Source organism: Abramis brama, assembly GCF_963993115.1.
Source record: "Abramis brama genome assembly, chromosome: 2".
Taxonomy (NCBI): domain Eukaryota; kingdom Metazoa; phylum Chordata; class Actinopteri; order Cypriniformes; family Leuciscidae; genus Abramis; species Abramis brama.
Genome location: NC_139964.1, coordinates 56,092,428 through 56,112,654, shown reverse-complemented (window position 1 = coordinate 56,112,654; position 20,227 = coordinate 56,092,428). Strand labels below are relative to the sequence as shown.

At 39.9% G+C, this 20,227-nt stretch overlaps 2 protein-coding genes across 2 annotated transcripts in view; one reads left to right on the top strand and one right to left on the bottom strand.

The window, feature by feature from the left end:
- sgcz (sarcoglycan zeta) overlaps positions 1 to 9,619 on the bottom strand; it is a 295,633-nt gene extending 286,014 nt beyond the window's left edge. Inside the window, exon 1 of the mRNA XM_084098366.1 lies at positions 8,836 to 9,619. Coding sequence (XP_083954492.1) covers positions 8,836 to 8,874 — 39 coding nt within the window. The 5' untranslated portion in view covers positions 8,875 to 9,619. The remainder of the gene's footprint in view (positions 1 to 8,835) is intronic.
- A 7,044-nt stretch (positions 9,620 to 16,663) lies between these two features.
- tusc3 (tumor suppressor candidate 3) overlaps positions 16,664 to 20,227 on the top strand; it is a 95,474-nt gene continuing 91,910 nt past the window's right edge. Inside the window, exon 1 of the mRNA XM_084098025.1 lies at positions 16,664 to 16,800. Coding sequence (XP_083954151.1) covers positions 16,696 to 16,800 — 105 coding nt within the window. The 5' untranslated portion in view covers positions 16,664 to 16,695. The remainder of the gene's footprint in view (positions 16,801 to 20,227) is intronic.

Sequence of the window (20,227 nt, the reverse complement as noted above, 5' to 3'; positions counted from 1 at the left end):
GAATGGGAAAGAAAGGTGATTTAAGCAATTTTGAGCGTGGCATGGTTGTTGGTGCCAGACGGGCCGGTCTGAGTATTCAAGCTGATAGAAGAGCAACTTTGACTGAAATAACCACTCGTTACAACCGAGGTATGCAGCAAAGCATTTGTGAAGCCACAACACGCACAACCTTGAGGCGGATGGGCTACAACAGCAGAAGACCCCACCGGGTACCACTCATCTCCACTACAAATAGGAAAAAGAGGCTACAATTTGCATGAGCTCACCAAAACAGGACAGTTGAAGACTGGAAAAATGTTGCCTGGTCTGATGAGTCTCGATTTCTGTTGAGACATTCAGATGGTAGAGTCAGAATTTGGCGTAAACAGAATGAGAACATGGATCCATCATGCCTTGTTACCACTGTGCAGGCTGGTGGTGGTGGTGTAATGGTGTGGGGGATGTTTTCTTGGCACACTTTAGGCCCCTTAGTGCCAATTGGGCATCGTTTAAATGCCACGGCCTACCTGAGCATTGTTTCTGACCATGTCCATCCCTTTATGACCACCATGTACCCATCCTCTGATGGCTACTTCCAGCAGGATAATGCACCATGTCACAAAGCTCGAATCATTTCAAATTGGTTTCTTGAACATGACAATGAGTTCACTGTACTAAAATGGCCCCCACAGTCACCAGATCTCAACCCAATAGAGCATCTTTGGGATGTGGTGGAACGGGAGCTTCGTGCCCTGGATGTGCATCCCACAAATCTCCATCAACTGCAAGATGTTATCCTATCAATATGGGCCAACATTTCTAAAGAATGCTTTCAGCACCTTGTTGAATCAATGCCACGTAGAATTAAGGCAGTTCTGAAGGCGAAAGGGGGTCAAACACAGTATTAGTATGGTGTTCCTAATAATCCTTTAGGTGAGTATATATATATATATATATATATATATATATATATATATATATATATATATATATATATATATATATATAAGGTGGATTAGAACCCAGAACCTGACACGCTTAACAAAAGTTCTACAGCCAGACCATTAGGGCACACAAATATTAATAGATCAGCTATGTATTTCTTCATGTGAAGAATCTCGGGACTAACATTATATTGTATTATAGTAGATGTAAGGATGAAACTTTCACATCAAACATGAGTTATATAAGCCCACCATACACACACACACACACACACACACCTGTCCCACCCATTTTTAAAAACAAAGTTTTAAGAAGAATTTACATAAATTAAACTTAAAGACAGACAAATACAGAAGTCTTCTAAAGCTTTTTTGCTTTATAGAAGAATACAAATAAAAGCTTTTCTTTTCTTTTTTCAAAGAAATGATAGATAATTGCCTCATCAAAAAAAAACTATTTCCAATGGGATTCTGCACCAGACATATGTTTAATGTCATCCAGAACCAAAAAAAAAAAGTAACAATGAAACCAACTAAGTAAAAAAGGACATTTCAAAAAGCAATAAAACACATCTTAACAAGTGAACTGTCAGATGTAGTTTCTTTTTCTGTCCTTGATTCGTCTTACAGAACTGCCTACAGGAGATTCTCTGTCTGAGAAGCAATCCGATCTGAATGTCTGTTTTATGTAGCTGTTTTGTTTAGAAAATGGCGTTCTCTTTGTGCCCGGTCTCCGCTCTGCAGGAGAAGCGCTAGATCTCTTTGTTGTTTGTCATTGTTGCTTGGGTGATTTTGCCTGCTTGTTTGTCTTTTGTTTTTATTTTGATTTCTCAAAAACATAATAGAATTGTGAACATCAAATGGAGGCTTTTCAAGGCGAATAAAATAATCTTAAGCCGGACATTAGTCGTGGAAGAGAAGCTGAGGCAGACTGCCTTACCACAGAGATGAAAAAGATACATCAAAGGGCCCAAGAAAAACACACCAAAAAAAAAAACAGATCATCTGAAGCCCCGAATATCAGATAGCAACGCAACAAATGCAGCACAAAACAACTCCGCCAGCCTGCCATACCTGGGATGAGAAGGAGGCCCATAACAACAAAGTTTCTTTTAAGCCAGCTGTTTGATAAAACACAGGACAATGGATCTTTTGAAAGTCTATTCAAACTATAACAAAAGTCAACCAAAAGAAAGACGAGAAAAGAAATAGAAGTATATCTCAAAAACAGTGGTTAATTACCTTCTCCTCTAGATACTTCAGCATAATCATGTATTGCTCTCTTTGCTATTGCCATGGTTACTGTCAGCCAAAGCTAGAATGTGAGCGACCCAAACTCCAGCAACATAACCGTGGAAGAGCACAGACTCTGACAGAGAAAAAAAAAAATCTTTTTCGTTGGCTGCATCTACAGGTTAGTAACACTTGTGCACTTGGAAGATACTCTGACTAATAAAATATTTGGCTCAAGGGTTTTCCATGATTACCGACTATTCCAAAGAACAATGATAAATTCATCAAAGTCAATTCCTTTAAAACATTGATTCATTCAGGAACAATACTTGAGTGAGAGAGCCACTGAATCATGATGAGTCAAAATGAGTGTCATTGAATCATTAACCTAACCAATTCGTTCAAAAACACTTGGACTAGGGTTGAAATCGCATACTTCCCTACTGTATAGTATAGGTGAATAACAGTACGAAGTACAGTACTGTGCAAAAGTCTTAGGCATGTCGGGAGCATGCCTATGTTCCCACAGCCCTATGTTCCCACATCCTTATGTTCCCACAGCCTTATGTTCCCACAGGGGGGGACTAGGGCTTAATTAGTTAACATACCTAAACCTACCCCTCACAGGAGGGAGACTTGTCTGTGATGTAATTGGGCTATCCCTGTACCAGCACAAGCACTAAAACCTACCCTTCATAGGGGACATAGTTAAATGAGAGAACATAAGACTGTGGGAACATAGGGGCTGTGGGAACATAGGGCCTAATTTTCAAAATTTTCAGTAAAAAAAAAATTCTTAGAAATGTGGGAACATAGGGTCGTGGGAACATAGGGCTGTGGGAACATAGGGCTGACCCCAGCATGGTAGTATTTTCACCCCAAAAAAATAGTTATTTATATATTTTGCTGTAGTGTGTCAGTAGGAAATATCAGTTCACATTTCCAAACACTCCTTTTGCCATTAATTGTAATAATCAAGTGAGATTTGTGTATACACAAGGAGTTTGACATATGATCCACACAGATATCTGATCTCAGATCAGTGATTACATGAAGAAACAGAAAAAAACTGAGACAGACTTGTCAACGTCTGTGGCAACGTCTCCAAGACGCTTGAAGAAACTTATCTGCAGTTACAGTACTGTGAAAAGTCATAAATAGATTTTATTTATCAATTAACTTCTATTAACTAAATTAAATGCGCATACGATGGACACTTTACTATCCAATGACACTTTAATTAATGTTCATAATAAAAACGTCAGGTATGCCATGCCGACAATTCCAAAGATCATTGATAAAATAAAATAAATCCTAACCAAAATAAACCAAAATATTGAAGAATCTGAAGATTTTACCAAAGTATTTCAAGTATCAAACTCCAATTGCTTAATAAACAGAATATTTCATCTAAACAGCTTGTAGCGAGGTCGAGAGTGGAATCATGACTGATAAATCCACGCGTACAGTATTTCCCAAATTTGATTCTCATCCCACAACCATTTGCACTGTAATAATGGCAGCACGGTTTTAACAAGGAAATGTTGAGATGAGAGTTATGGTAATGAAGAGTCATGGCAGAGTTCCGGAAATGTAAACACCTCACAGCTCTCTGAGGAACCATGTGTGAATTTACAGCAGATGAATGCAGCAACAGTCCATGTGTAATGACTGTGTGTAATAGTGAGTGAATTTGGCACGCTGAGCATGCTAGTGGCCTCGATGAGATAATTGCATCAGCGTATTAACTCCTCTTGTACGATTGTAGGACTAAATCTCAGGCTTGCACTCAATTTTTTTTCCACTTGCTTCTTGAAAAAAAAAAAAACCTACAAGACACGGTCGCTAACACCAGTACAGGGAGAATCTATGTATTACTTTTTTGTAGATGGACTAAACTGGTGTGCCGGCAATCTTGTGTTCACATCTTCAGTGGCCACTAATAGGTGCAGCATGAGCCATGAAGTCGTGAGAGCGGGATTACAGTGTTCCGTCTTCAGTTTTGGATGGATCAGTCTTGATGGATGATGCTTTCGATACTGATGCTGCATTAAGAAGATTGGTCCTAAAAAATAAATAGGATTTACATATAAAATATAAATTCTGTTTATTTTTAACTAGATCTTTTTTTTTTTCTTTTCTTTTTTTGTATTATAGTAAGTAATTTTGTATGACCCTCACATAAAAATATAGATCCTGTTTGTTACAGAGGTGTAAAATATAGAAATAGTGTTTATTTTTACCTATAGTAATTTTACATTTCATTTCGCTAGCATATAAATGTGCATTATAGACTTAAAAAATAAGTTAAAAATGAACTAAATCAATCTGTAGAATAGAAACTATTTCTCTATTTACTCATTTTGTTAATTGTGACATTTATTGTCAAATGTTTGCATGACATTTGTAATTTATGTCTTTACTTATTTATTATTGTATAAATTTAAATTAAGGTTGGTAGAAGTTTGATTATGTTCTGTAATTGATGTTAATGACAAACAAAAAACAGAAATCTAATCATTTTCACTTTATTAGGTCAAATTAAACGTTAAGAATTATGGCTATTAAATAAAGTTTAATATAATGTTAAATGGCTTCTATTAACCATTTTCTCTACTTTTATGAATAACAAAAAAAAAACACATAATAAAAGCTCTGTGACTTGACTGAGAGATCAATTTAATATATTGAAAAGTACTATGTAAGAATGGACTATTAAGCTAGATGAAACCCAAAGAAGAGCTGAGTGAATTTGCTTAAGGAATGTTCAGGTTAATTGCATTGGCACCCTGCATTTTGAAACGTATCTTTGTCATTCCCTTAGTTAATTATTTGAAGTAGAAATGACCAAAGACCAGTGCTAATAGTGTATGCTCTCCAGAGGGGTCAAGGCAGATGTAGAGTCGAAAAAGCAGAGCGAGACAGATGAGGAGGGGTCACAGAGTATTAAAGCTGAGAAAGTGAGAGGTGGAGAGACATCGAGTTACTGAGAGTTTGAGGTAAGAGAATGAGAATTATAATTGAACTGAAGTTTAAAATGGATGGAGGTGGGAGGGACGGGAGGGACTGGAGGGACGGGGGTGGCGATGGGAACGAAAGCTTGGCAAGGACCTTGATACTCGAAGCACTAGTGAAAGGATCAGGACACCGATGGGGCCTTCAACTGCCACTCAAACTCGGACCAGCACAGCAAACCTAAGAGAAGATGGATTACGGCCATTTGTGATGCTATTAGTGCTATTGAATGGGTCTGTTGCTCACCGCAGCTTTTACTGGCTGGTCCAGGATCAGCATGCGTGCTGAGTGCTGACATTGTAGACCAAAGCAAACTGTCCTTTTTCTTGGTTTCCAAATAAGAATGACTCGGCCTCCATAGTTGAGTGCTTTTTAATGAAAAATCAGTGCATGTTTTGTAATGCGCAAATAAGATTGAATCATTGAATCTGCTACGTGATATTAAAAGTTAGGGTTAGGAAAAAAGAGAAAAAAAATTCATTGTACCCTGACTGTGCAGAGCAGAGTTGAAGTCAAGTCAAGTCACCTTTATTTATTTATATTTATATACAATACAGATTTGCAAAGCAGCACAGTGATAACAGGAAAATAATGCAATAAAGTTTGTTTCTTGAAGAAAATATCGTCATAGTCCAGCTTAAGTAAGTTCAGTGATGGTTCATATTTGTTGTAAAAAAAATATTAATTTAGTTAATTTATATATCTAGCCGCTCTATAGAAAATAGTGATGTCATTGTCCAGTTCAGTTCTCATATAATGGTGTCAATGCAGGCAGATCAATAATATTGTTGAATATTAAATAATGAATATTAAATGTCCCCAACTAAGCAAGCCAAAAGCCAAAGGCGAAATAGGCGACAGTGGCAAAGGTGAACACAAAAGAAGATATTTTCTAAATGTTTTTTTGACCCTACAACAAGTCAATGGGGTCCAAATCAACACTGGACCCAACTGGCTTTCATTGTATGACAAAAAAACGGATATTTTTTTCTTTCTTTAAAGAAAGGGTCGTTTTTGGTTGGCCTACTCCTTTAAAACGAATGAAGTCAAGTTCTGCACACTTATTAATGTATTTGTTGCTTGTGTTTTAAACCTGTCATCCAAGTTTGCGGTCCAACCCAAGCATTTTTAGTCCCGCTGCAGGAACTTTCACAGAGGTGGTAAAGGATTGGCAATAAATTGAAATGACACTCCAAGAGATTAAGAAAGGCATTTCATCAGCGTCTGAATTCATGGGACACATACGCCTCCAGATAAGAGGCAAACCAGAGATGCCAGTTTAATTAAAACTATCGCTGAACAACCCTGTTATAAGGACAGAATACTGTTTGCCTCATCACCACTGTTTTTAATGACTCCTCTTTTTCTAAATCTATTCTTGTCCCGTTGTTGTCTAATGAAAGGGGCCACTGGTGATACTTCAAAGTTCATATAACATGTCTATCATAATTCATTAGAAATGTAATAACAAGATGACTGTGAAATTACAAACAGCTCCACAAAGCAATTACATATCAAGTACATGTTGTTCATTAGAAGCACCCTGCTTAATTAATTAGAGAGAATTACATGAACACTATAATGTAAGTGTGACGCTCTACAGAAGAGTCACTGTTATATGAAGCCCTTCAACGCAATTCACAAAATGCTGATTCAATAGATGCAATGTTACAACATATCATAAATGCTGCTCCAAAATCATTTCCACACCATTTTTAAAAAGTAGCTCCCTCCTGTGTTTCAAATACAAAAAGGCTTGGTAATAAATAAAAAAGCCAGAAGGTGTGATTCTTTACTCAATAACATAAAAGCTCTAAAATAATAATAAAACAAATCTTTTGTCAGCCACTCTGATAGATTGACAGCTACTGAACCTAGTCGAGCGATTGATCTGGTTTGAGCTGTACTCAATTAACCATAGTATGGTATGTATTATGTTGTTTTCATGATTTACCTATAGCTTAAAAGTAAAGGCACAGAACACTGGATCATTATTTTGATATAAGAACTTGTATGCGAGGCTTGAGTGTAGGAATGGTGCTTTTAAGAATCGCTCGTTTAATGAATAAAGACATTTGCCTGGTTTAAACATCGATCCTTTGAAATCACAAAGCTCAAACCGAATACAATAAATCAAGTGAATTGGAGAGAAGCAAATCTCCTGGCAACAGATGCCAATCAAATGTAAACACACTTGCCAGATCAGTACGTGTTTGCAATCTCTTTCCCTCTTCTTTTCAGAGAGAGAGAGGGATTGGGAGAGGGAGAGAGAGGGAGGGAGAGAGAGAGAGAGAGAGAGAGAGAGAGAGAGAGAGAGAGAGAGAGAGAGAGAGAGAGGGAGGGAGAGAGAGGCAGAGATACTGTACAATAACACTAAGATCACCATTCACTGTAAACAACAACAACAACAAATGTTTTTTTAATGGAACAGAGTGTTAGATTTCTACAGTAAAAACCTGTTCATTGGTCAACTGTAAGTTAACCCAAACTTTGCATATATGGTAAAATGACATACTTTTCAAGGCAAAACATATAATTTTACGGTAAATATTTTTTTAAGTGAAACTTATTAATGATCTTATAATTACCATATAAAAACAGAAAACATACATAATATTTAAAAAGGCAATATGCATTCTTGAACAGTATAAAATGAACACAATTTTGTTTTATATAAGTAAACAGGTTTAATTATCTTTCACTGAAGGCGAAAACCCTGACAAACCAGCACATTTGTTTATATTTCATTTAAAAAGGTTAGTTTTTTCTTATTTTTATCTATTATGTTAACTGGAGTGTTTCATGTTAATTTTAGAGAATGCTTGTTGCATTCTTATAGTGTCATTCGCATTATCCTGATTGTGTTTTGTGCTCTGTATATAAGTTATTATTGGCCACAGTTGCTAGAGAGAGACCAACTTCCATTGAGCCACATGTGTTCCGACGAGAACACCTTACAGAAACAAATAGACTTTCATAGCTCAAATAGGGTATTGGCATATACAGTTAGGAAATGTAAAATATACAATCAGCAAAATATCCACCTATCCTATTTGCAACATCATCGTCGTATTTCTCATGGTAAACTTCTGGGAACCACAGTTGCTACCCTAAATGTACCATTTTACAGTGCAGTGCCGTCACAAATCTCCCATACAGCTGTTCTCCAGTGTGATCTGTGGAGCTGTCCAGTGCCAGAGGTGCTGAAACACACAATCCCTCAGCGGAACTCTTTTTTTCTTTTGTGAAAAACGCATGAACATAAGCATTGAATTGAGCAATAAGATAAGAATCCTCACGAGTTAAAAAGTTGCTTTCAAAAATACCACTGCATATGGATAAATGAGGATGCACGCGATGGAAATGCCTGGAGTGGGAAGGCGATCGAGGGAGGGGTTGAACGGGGGAAAGACTCGTTTTTGCAGAAACCCATAGTGCATATAAGATTTGTTAGCGAAATATCCGAACTAGACTATTTGTGAAATGACATATGATCATTATGCTTCAGAAGCAGCCCCAGACATCGGCACCTATGCCTTTAATGGCCGCAACTTGAACGAGGGTTATTGAAATGCACCCCACGCACAAAACCCAGCACCGCACTGAGCCCCAAACACACACTACACGCTGCAAACAGCAGCAACACGTCACATCAGCAACTCACCTTCAGTGCCTCGATGTCCAGCGATGCCGATCGCTCCATATCGAAAGATAAAGTCTAACACAAAAGTTGTATATCTAGCCTTGTAGTTCCCCAGCGAAAGCCAGCCCAGTTCTCCGAGCCGCGGCGGATTCCCTCAGTCTCATTCCCGCTGATCACGACTCCAGCGACAGCCTCAACTATTCAGTAGCCTATATAACTAGTCACTCAGAGTGTCCCAACAGCAGTAACGTGACATAAACAGACTTGCGTGTCGCTCTCCGTTTTCCTCTCCGAAGGCAAAAGTGTTTCTGTCAGTAAGAGACCGTGCTGTCATTGAGAGCTTTGAGCGCGAGACTGGCACGTTTGCAGCAACCCTGGTTGATCAGTCTATCAAATCATCCTTTTGCGGTTTATTTCAAGAATATCGGTTCGATCCGAGCAGGCGGATGAGGAGGAGGCTGTCAGCTCCCTGGTGTGATCCGACTGATTGATTGATTGGTTGGCTGATTGACTGAATGATCGTTTGATTGGACAGGGCGCACTCCGCTGCTGCCCTACTTGGTGATCTCCAGAAACCTCCCGTGTCCTAACGCGCTCCTCCAGCCGAGTCCCGGTTCTCTGAGTACGGACTCTCTGTCTGGGAGAGGGAGTCTGAGGAGGGAGGGATGGATGGAAGAAAAAAAGGGAGAAGATCTTCCTCGATTGGATTGTGAGTGAATTTTTCTGTCTTTGGCGGCGTGATGACTATCCAGACAAGCCAGGTGACTTGCACAGTCCCCTTAGTCTTCTGCGTGGAGAAACGAGCCGGTTCTTTTCATCACTCAAAGAATAAACTGTCCTGCTAGTTATTCTCCTGGGTCCTAGAGCCAAGAGAGAGAGAGAGAGAGAGAGAGAGAGAGAGAGAGAGAGAGAGAGAGAAACGCAATGCTATTTAAGTATTAATTCGCATGCGTGTGTGTTGCATCTCAAGTGCACAATGTTGACATTTCCACTTTAAAAATTTCCAAAGTGAATATTTCAGTGCAGAATATTCACACTAAAAGTGTTAGTAATTAAAGAATGTAAAAATGCATTACTACTATAAAACTATATATATTTTAAGTAATGTATTACCATATAATTGTATGGACAAATTTTATATTTAAATGCATAAGGTTTTTATACTAAAATATTGTTGGTAAAAGGACTGTTGGTAAAGATGTTTTGGTACTGTTCAAATAAAGGTTCCAATTTTTCTTTAATTTTTAATTTTAATTTTTTTTTTTTTTTTTTTTTTCAGTGAACCATTTTCGGTTCTCAACAGAACCTTTCAGTGGTCAGTTAAAAAATATATTAAACGTTTTGTTTTTCTTAGTGTGTAGAACATTTTAATAATCTAAAGTACCTTACCTTTTGTGCAATGGAAGGTTCCATGGATGTTGAAGGTTCTTTATGGAACCATAGAGCCTATATGTTTTACGTTTACTGTGGATTTTCAGTAGCAAACTGATTTTAACAGAGCAAAAAAAGTAGCTATACTTACATTATATTATATATGATATATGCAGTTAGAAAATGTAAAATACAATGACATAATGTCCAGTTCGAGCAGCCACAGCTGGCAGTTTTTACTGTACATTTAATAATCTGCACGTGCACAATTCATTCACATTTGGTGTGTAGTTTAAAATGAGAAAATTACTTTAAAAAAATGCTCTAAAAATAACCTACACAGCAGTATTACAGCTGAAATCATTGTTCCAAATGCAGGGCTTGCATTGAGGATCTTTTTTTCATTGTGCCACTCTGCAATTAATCATTCCTTGGCATGGATTTTACATGCGCACCTGACCTCAGCTGGGTATATTGTGCCAGCCCCAGCTCCGGTGACGTCAACTCCCAGTCTAGGACCCAAATTAACAGCCCACCGTAAAGTGAGCTGAAGCGACAGTGAGACAGATTTCAAGTGGTACAGCTCAACAGCAATCGTGTGTGTTCGAGCATCCGTGCCTGTCTGTGTGTGAGAGAGATTCACATGCAGTCTATAGGGCTGAAAGAGACACACAAAGAGAACATGTATAGGTTTAAAAACTGTGTCCTAGATAAATGGAAATCATTCATCATCCTCTGTCTTGCAAATTCTGGACTGTTATTCCTGGATGAGGTTCAACTAAACATGTCGCGTTCAGCTGTGGCTGTCTGTCTCACACATCTGCGGGAGGGATTATTAAGGTGATATTCATACCGAATCTTTTATAAACACCTGCATTGTGTTTATAACAGACAACCTATTAAATGTGAGTCAGACATGTCATCTTTCTCAAAATAAGACCACTTGACGTCAGTGACATCAAGGTTAAAGGGCTAAAAGAGAATCTTAACCATTTGATTCCAGCATAAGTATTGAAGTCTGACATTTGCTGCATGCATCATATTGAATGACATCGGTGTTTACCCTGTCTGACCTTATATTCAATTCAGCATAGAGATGCATGCTGGCCAAATAAAATACATAATTTGCTACAGAGTGAGTCAGATTCTTAAAGGGAAATGGAACGGTCCAGCCATGCACTTAGCTTGTACGTGAGCTAATAAAAAAGATGAAAGAATTGTTATTTATGCCATCTAAGAACATACTGTTCTTGGGATAAAATGCATACAAATTCAAGTTCAGGAGAGGCTAATCTAAATCTTTATAGAAACTCCAATGGAACATGCATCTTTTTAATCTCTCATGCATATATATCCCATCGTTCGCAATCATACATGCAAGCATCAGAGCGTACTGTATATTAGTCATAGCATTCAACCTTTGGGCAATTTGTGTGAAAAGGGCGTTATTTTTTCTAACAATAAAATGTGAAAAGCTATAATAGCTGCGCTCCCCTTTTAATGGTTTCTCACCCAGGTGACCTCTCAGCTGCTACTAGAATAAAACAACTCAAAGATGTAGCCTATTATGACAAAGAAACAAGAAAGACAATATATGATAAATATAATAAAACAGTGTTATTGCAACATCTACAATGTATGTGCATGTTTTTTACAGTGACTTAAGGAGACATTTAACATTTAATCTTGAAATAATAGTAGCCTATATATGCAGGTGAGAAATTACAAACAAACAAATTGTTATGGTGGGACTGAGACAAGAGGCAAAGCCTTTTATTTATAAAAGATGTGTTCAGAACAGGCAGGGGCCCAAACAAAGGCAGGTATGATATGGACAAGACAAAGAGCATTCCAGGGACAGGCGAGGGTCAACAAATGGAGAACGTAATCCAGTGGACAAGGCAAGAGTATAAACCAAATAACCAGGCTGAAGTCCAGGCGTGAGGCAAACAGTATCCGAACAGGGCAAGACGAAAGAGGTAATCCGAGGCGAGCAAGAGTCCAGGGCAGGCAGAGAGAAGGCAGAACACGGGAAACCAGGCTAGGATCAAAACACAGGGCAAACAAGCAAGAGTAAGACTAGAACAGACTAGGAACACTAGGATTGGCTCCGTAAAGATGCTATCAGCTAGACAGCGATATTTGCTAACAATACTCAGCGATCTGTGAGCTTGTGCATCAGTGTTTTATAGTCCTTGTGATTGACTACAGGTGCGGAAATAATTAAAGCCATGGAACATGGGAAATGTAGTCCAGGGTAACATGTAACTGTGTGTGCAGTGAAAAAAGTCTTAATGGTGAACGGGTGATGAAAACAGTAGGCGTAGAATATGTGACAGAGCCCCCCTCTAAGGAACAGCTTCCAGACGCAGAATAATCCAGGAGGGTGGTGGAGCAGAAATGAAATGGGGAGGACGGAGGGCCAGGACCATGTGGCGGGAGAAGGACTGAAGACAGAGTCAGATCAGGAAGCCAGGGAGGAGCAGACTGAGCAAGCGACCAGGGCAACGCAGGGTGGAACAAGCAGGGTTGAAGACCACCACGGCTGAGCAGATGGAACAGAAGACCACCAGAGCAGGTCATAAGACCACCACGGCAGAGCAGACGGAACAGGCAGAGCAGAAGACCACCAGAGCAGTTTATAAGACCACCACGGCAGAGCAGACGGAACAGGCAGAGCAGAAGACCACCAAAGCAGGTCATAAGACCACCACGTGGGGCAGACGGAACAGGCGGAGCAGAGCACCACCAGAGCAGGTCATAAGACCACCACGGCAGAGCAGACAGAACAGGCAGAGCAGAAGACCACCAGAGCAGGTCATAAGACCACCACGGCAGAGCAGACAGAACAGGCGGAGCAGAAGACCACCAAAGCAGGTCATAAGACCACCACGTGGGGCAGACGGAACAGGCGGAGCAGAGCACCACCAGAGCAGGTCATAAGACCACCACGGCAGAGCAGACGGAACAGAAGACCACCAGAGCAGGTCATAAGACCACCACGGCAGAGCAGACAGAACAGGAGTAGCAGAGGACCACCAGAGCAGGTCATAAGACCACCACGGCAGAGTAGACAGAACTTTGGTCCACCAGAGCTTGTCAGCAGACCACCACGGTGGCCCAGATGGATCAGGGACCCACGGCAAAGACTGAAACCTAAGGAAAACTGAGACATAAAACACAGGCAATGTTTTCACGGCCCTAAGGACCGAGGCAGGAAATGCCATGGGTTCAATCAGAATCTCTTTGGGAGTGACTGGATGAACATACAGTAAAAAAATAATAATAATAATAAATCAGGTTCATGAATGGAAACTAGGTACCCTGGTAATCCAGAGTTCTTGCGAGAGCACAAGTTGAATTTGCTCAGCGAGTTACTCTGGTGTCGATTAAATGATGCTCATTAAATATGCCCCTCTATCTGAGCTGCACCAATCACATCGGGCTATCTGATATAGGCGGGCCAGAGGCGAGATGACGACAGTGCTGCGACGTCAAAGTCATTAGTAAACATTGCAAGATGGCTATGGATGAACACCATTTGTTTGAAATGGCTTTGGCCGCTACAATGAAAGATTTAGACTTTTCCTCTAAAAGAGGAACAGATGACGGCGCTCGAATCATTCCTTTGCAAGAAGGGTGTTTTTGCTGTTTTGCCGACCGGATACGGTAAGAGTCTAATCTACCAGTTAGCTCCGCTGGTAGCTAAGCGATAACTTGTTGTGATTGGTCGTAGTGTTATCCAATTGCGTGTAGTGAGATTTTCAAATGCATGCTTGGTGCCGCCCTTCGAGCTTGCCGATTTTCATTAGTCAACGCCAGACCATTAATCTTTTAGATTTAGGTCTGGATTTCCAGGCTAGAAACTAGGCAGATAGGCAGTTCAAAATCAGACTCGTTGGGGAAAACGGAATGGGGAGACAGTTCAAAATCACAAGCACTGACTGAAACTAGAGTGGATGACAATTCACACATTGGCTCATTGAAGGAAATTGACTTGGAGAAAGTTCAGAAACAGATTCATTATAGGCAGATATTTCCAAATGGAGTGTATTGATAGGAACTGAATAAACAGACTGTTCAAAACCAAAAACATTGACTGAAATTGGCAAGACAGACAGTTCAAAATCAGACACATTAGGGAGAACTGGATGGGTAGACAGTTCATAATTAGACTCAAGAATAGGAACGGGATAGTCAGATAATTCCTTTGTGGAATCTTTGGTCATGACAAAGCTACTGGAGCCGACAGGAAGCTCCTGTACGGTTTCTAGGGTCGTGACAGAGCTAACAGGGCAGATAAAAGGTTCCTTTATGACCTCTATGGTCGGTTCAGAACCGAGCGAGTGTTCAAAAATAGCCTCCTCGGCCGGTTTAGTACAGGATGGCAGTTCATAGATGGCCTCCGTGGCCGGGTCAAGACAGGATGAAAGTTCGTAAACGGCCTCTGAGGTCGTTTCAGGGCAGGACAACAAGGGTTCAGAGATGGTCTCCATGGCTGGTCTAGGACAAGACAATAGTTCATAATCGGCCTCCGGAGCCGGTTCATGACAGAATAAAAGTTCACAGACAGCCTCTGCGACTAGGTCGAGACAGGACAAGAGTTCACAAACGGCCTCCGTGGCCGATTCAAAACAGGACGAGAGTTCATCGCTAGACACCACCACCGCACCAGGAGCTGAAGCGAGTGCCACCGCCTCATGAGGTTCTGCAGCGTAATCCGCCACTTCTGGAGATTCAGCGGTGGTGTATGTGGCCCAGATACACCATAAAACGAACCCCATTATGGGGAGCGCTGCGGACAGGGGAAGAAGTACAGGAGCAGGAGGGCTAGAATGAGTTGGTTTGGGGATACCAGCTGTGCGTACTGACACCAGCAGTGGATCCTCCACGCTGGATGCCAATCTCTGACGCTGATCAGAGGAGGGTTGCGGTACAGCAACCACAACAATACGTGGCTCTGAGGTGGCAGACCTGACGTTGCGAGGTTCTAGGTTCAAGCAAGAGTAAGGCCCAATCCCAATTCTCTGTTTTACCCCTTCCCCCATTCCCCATTCCCCTTCCCCCTTCCCCCATTCCCCTTACACCTTCCCCCTTTCCCCTTTCCCCTTTCCCCTTTCCCCTTTCCATTCCCCTTCCCCTTCCCCTTCCCCCTCCCCCTTCCCCCTTCCCCCTTCCCCCTTCCCCTTCCCCCTTCCCCCTCCCCCTTCCCCCTCCCCCCTTCCCCCTCCCCCTCCCCCTTCCCCCTTCCCCCTCCCCCTCCCCCTTCCCCCTTCCCCCTTCCCCCTTCCCCCTTCCCCCTTCCCCCTTACCCTTACCCTTACCCTTACCCTTACCCTTACCCCCTTCCCCTTACCCCATTCCCCTTCCCCTTCCCCTTACCCTTACCCCATTCCCCTTCCCCTTCCCCCATTCCCATTCCCCCATTCCCCTTCCCCCTTCTCCCTTCCCCCTTCCCCCTTCCCCCTTCCCTCTTCCCTCTTCCCTCTTCCCCATTCCCTTTCCCCCTTACCCCTGCACACTAGAACAGACTAGGAACACTAGGATTGGCTCTGTAAAGATGCTATCAGCTAGACAGCGATATTCGCTAACAATACTCGGTGATCAGTGAGCTTGTGCATCAGTGTTTTATAGTCCTTGTGATTGACTACAGGTGCGGAAATAATTAAAGCCATGGAACATGGGAAATGTAGTCCAGGGTAACATGTAACTCTGTGTGTGCAGTGAAAAAGTCGTAATAGTAAACGGGTGACCTCTGTTGGTGAGTGGACAGAAATGGTAGGCGTAGAGTACGTGACACAAATAAACAAATACATAAACAAACAAACAAACAAATAAATAAATTGACATACCACTGTGCAGTAATAAAAAAAAATATAAGCTTTACTTTACAATTGTGCAATTGTACAAATGTTTTGGCTTTAATTGAAATGATGATAATAATAATAATAATAATAATAATAATAATAATAATAATTCGTTTTATTATTATCATTATTATTATAAAAGGATAATAACGATAAGTTATTATCCTTTATTATTTGATATTATTTAAGCATTGTAATATTATAAATAGCTCTTTTTAATTAACCCTTTAGAACATTACATAAACATTTTTTAAAAGCTGTGATTTCTCATTTTTGCCATGTCATGCATTCTCCATATTCAATATCATTCTATATTAGAAAACACTTTTTGGGTTTGCCCCCCATTGGCAGGAACTGGAGATACAGCAAAGCTGAAGCCTATATAAATGTGTTCATCTTCCTCTCTGAGCGCTAAGACTGTGACACAACAACAATATAGGCCTATTTTTAAAAGTTAAAAAAAAGTTACTTCTGGAGCATTTTGGAGGATTTTACATGGTATTCCCATTGTTACTGCATGCATTTAAAATCCAGGTAATAAAAACTACAAGTCCAACAAAGCAATTGTGTGGTCTCTGGTTGGATGCGATTGTAGCCAATCAAAGCGCTCAACAGAACTGATGCGATAAGAGCATCTTCCATCATGGCGGTGGTATACAAGGGATTTCCATTCAACATGCCGTTTGCATCCTTATTGTTGATTCTGCTGTTATGTCTTCAGTCTGGAGGAGGTCAGAAGAAAAAAGAGGTACTGATGCATTCATGAATCTACCTTTCACAGCACCCAGTGATGTTGATTTCTGGTAAAGTCCTAACATATTACCCGGCGGTCGGCACAGTTAAATCATGTTGACATTTAAATTACCCAGAAAAACGGCTATAAAATGTAACAGGAAGCTGCTCCATTATTAACATATGTTTTTTGCATGAATGTTCTAGCAGAATATGTCAGCTCCATTGTGATTGTCAACGTAGCGTGCGCGTGTCCGTGTGACGCTGTGCGCGTGTCCTTATAATGATAGTAAATCTAAGATTTCATTCTAAATGAACGTTAAACACACGTTAAACACATAATGATTTATATTTGAAAAAGTGGCGCTATTTATTTCATACGCATATTATAAAAGTTACATTGCTCTCCTAATATTCCTATCCAAGTTGTTTAGATTACCATTATCATTGAAATCCAATGATAATAGTAATCAACACAACTCAATGAATACTCAAGTTCTTTTATTACGTTTATTTATTTATTAAATTAATCAACTGTTAGCATATTAAGTGGCATGGCTTTTGTAACATTCATAATATTTGATCTATTTGATTAATATTATCGGTAATTGTTAAATTAATCCACATTTTCCTTTAACATCTCAAAAACACATTTACATTGAAGTACCGGTATCAGGTTGATACTTGACTCATAGAGGTTAATAATATTGAAATTAATATGAATTAAATACTCATTACTTTTTCCATGCGTTAATGTAATAATTCTGAATTGCCATTAAAAGAAAATGCAGTGTTATTGAATGTCAGAATGCCAGGTGAACTGCTAGACAGAGTCTAGACAGTCTCTAGATAGTTTCTCTCTCTCTCTCTCTCTCTCTCTCTCTCTCTCTCTCTCTCTCTCTCTCTCTCTCTCTCTCTCTCTCTCTCTCTCTCTCTCTCCGTCTCTCGCTCTCTCTCTCTCTAAAATATGATGTGTAGTTGACCTTTTCCACTCACCCTGCAGCAGAGGAGCAGGGAAATGATCATATTGGGAACAAATCAGGCAAAGTACTGAAGCAGCAACTTTCCGCTTCCTCCTCCTGCATTTTTAAATAATTTCTTCATATTTTCTCTTCTTTTTCTCCCTCTCTTTCCTGCCCCTGTGCTCTGCGGGTGCTGAGAAGGGCAGTATTTTGACTCCCTGTCTTTAAGCCTTCATTTATCTGTTCAGGTTTGCACTGCCCTCTACAAGCAAGAGAGGAATATTGGAGAGTGAGTAGGGGTGATTTTTTCTTTCCCCCCCTAAGCTCAGCTACTCGTTCATTCATCATCACAGGCAAAATTTTGTGTGTCTTGTATCTTGGCTTGACTAATGTGAAGAGGGAGGAAAAGATGGTGTAAGCAGTTTTGAGCTGCTTGAGTTGCAGAGTCTTTGTTTGCCTTTGTTTCCCTTTTGAGTTGGCCTGAGGTGGACTCTTCTTTATAGTGTTTAAAGATGACTTGCCAATTTATTTCTTCTCATTTTGGCCTTTACTTGTTTACTCTCAGGGAGGGGCATGAGATGAGATTTCTATTCAGGTGCTGTTTTCTGATTTTATTCCTGGCATTTTGAGGATTTGGCTGCAACATTTATTTCCAGCTTTATGATGGTGTTATTATAATGCATCTCTCTCTCTCTCTCTCTCTCTCTCTCTCTCTCTCTCTCTCTCTCTCTCTCTCTCTCTCTCTCTCGCTCTCTCTCTCTCTCGCTCTCTCTCTCTCTCGCTCTCTCTCTCTCTCTCTCTATATATATATATATATATATATATATATATATATATATATATATATATATATATAAATCAGTATAACCCAAAATAGGCTTCTCCTATACATGGCTGTGTCCAAGGGGGAAGGTGTAAGGGGAATGGTGTAAGGGGAATGGGGGAAGGGGTAAGACAGAGAATTGGGATTGGGCGTTACTCTTGCTTGTTTGCCCTGTGTTTTGAACCTAGCCTGGTTTCCCGTGTTCTGCCTTGTTTGGATGTGTTTACTTAGCAGCGGCTCTTAAATCATTCCCATAGGCTATGTTGAATCATTCCCAAAGAATGAGTCAAATGAATATTTGCTCAAAGTTATTTTTGTCTGGACGTCACGCTCTGTTCGGTGTTAAAGCATACGTAGTGGTTTTGCTTATGGATGGTAGATTTTATTAGTGGTTTTGCTAATGGATGGTAGATTCCCCATTCGATTGGTAGATTTGTATATGGACATATTAATAATCCCTTCAAATATTTTTAGCCATTAAAGTTGTGATAGAATGTAATGTAAGTAATATGTTTTGTGTGATGTTTTCAGGTTAGGATGTAATTTAGGTTAAATGAATTTATTACATTTATTGTAAATCACTATGGGATGGTAAGATTTTTTAAATTGTTCTTTAAAGTAGTCTCTTATGCACAACAAGTCTGCCTATATTTGTTTAAAAAAAAAAAATACAATAAAAACACCATTGTGAAATATTATTACAATATAAAATACCGGTTTAGTAAATTAATGTATTTTAAAATGAACTTTCAGCATCATTACTCCAGTCTTCAGTGTCACATGATCCTTCAGAAATCATTCTAATATGCTGACTTGGTGCTAAAGAAACATTTCTTATGATTATAAATGTAAAAAAAAAAAAAAAAAAAAAAAATATATATATATATATAATGACCCCAAACCTTTGAAACAGTAGCCGATAATTATTTATAGGGTTGATGTATTTGCTATATAGAATTTATATAGCCTACTGTACAGAAATCAATCAGTATTAGGCAGTATTCAAACTGTTAAACAGTGTACACTTTTTGAAGATTATAAAAAATATAGAGCCCCGATTATATAGCCTGGTAATACCAAACTCTGCTACTTCGCTTTGCTTCGTAGACAGAGTCTGGCATATCATAATTGAAACGCGTTTTCTTTCTCGCAGGGGGGCGCTTGTCTGAAGTTTAAAATCGTTACCCGTAAGCCAATCACATAACGTTTGGTTATGGCGTGTGTTATGCGCATGCTCAGCCGCATCTAACTTCCACTGTAAACACATGTATGATGCGAAAACAAAACCAGAGAATGTCTAATAAGGCGAGAAGTTTCACTCTCAGTACACTTCCGGCTTTTGAACTGGTTGCAGTTCCACTCTGGTTCCATATGAGGGCGCTCAAAGGACGAGTGCAGAATGAATGGAGGTCTGTGGCGCTATACACATCAAAATCCACTTTTCTCAGGATATAATTTTTTGTCTAGTAATTTGAATGTTGTATTCGAAAGGAGATGCAAAGAAATTACACATTGCTGGGTGTTAGATTTTTTTAGAGTCACTTATTTGCTTTAAAAAGTCTTTTAAAGTGTCAATGACGTCATACACATCGTACGGCCAGAGATACTGCTTTACGGCAATCCTTCAGTCACCTTGGTGCTTTCGCGCTCTGCACTTT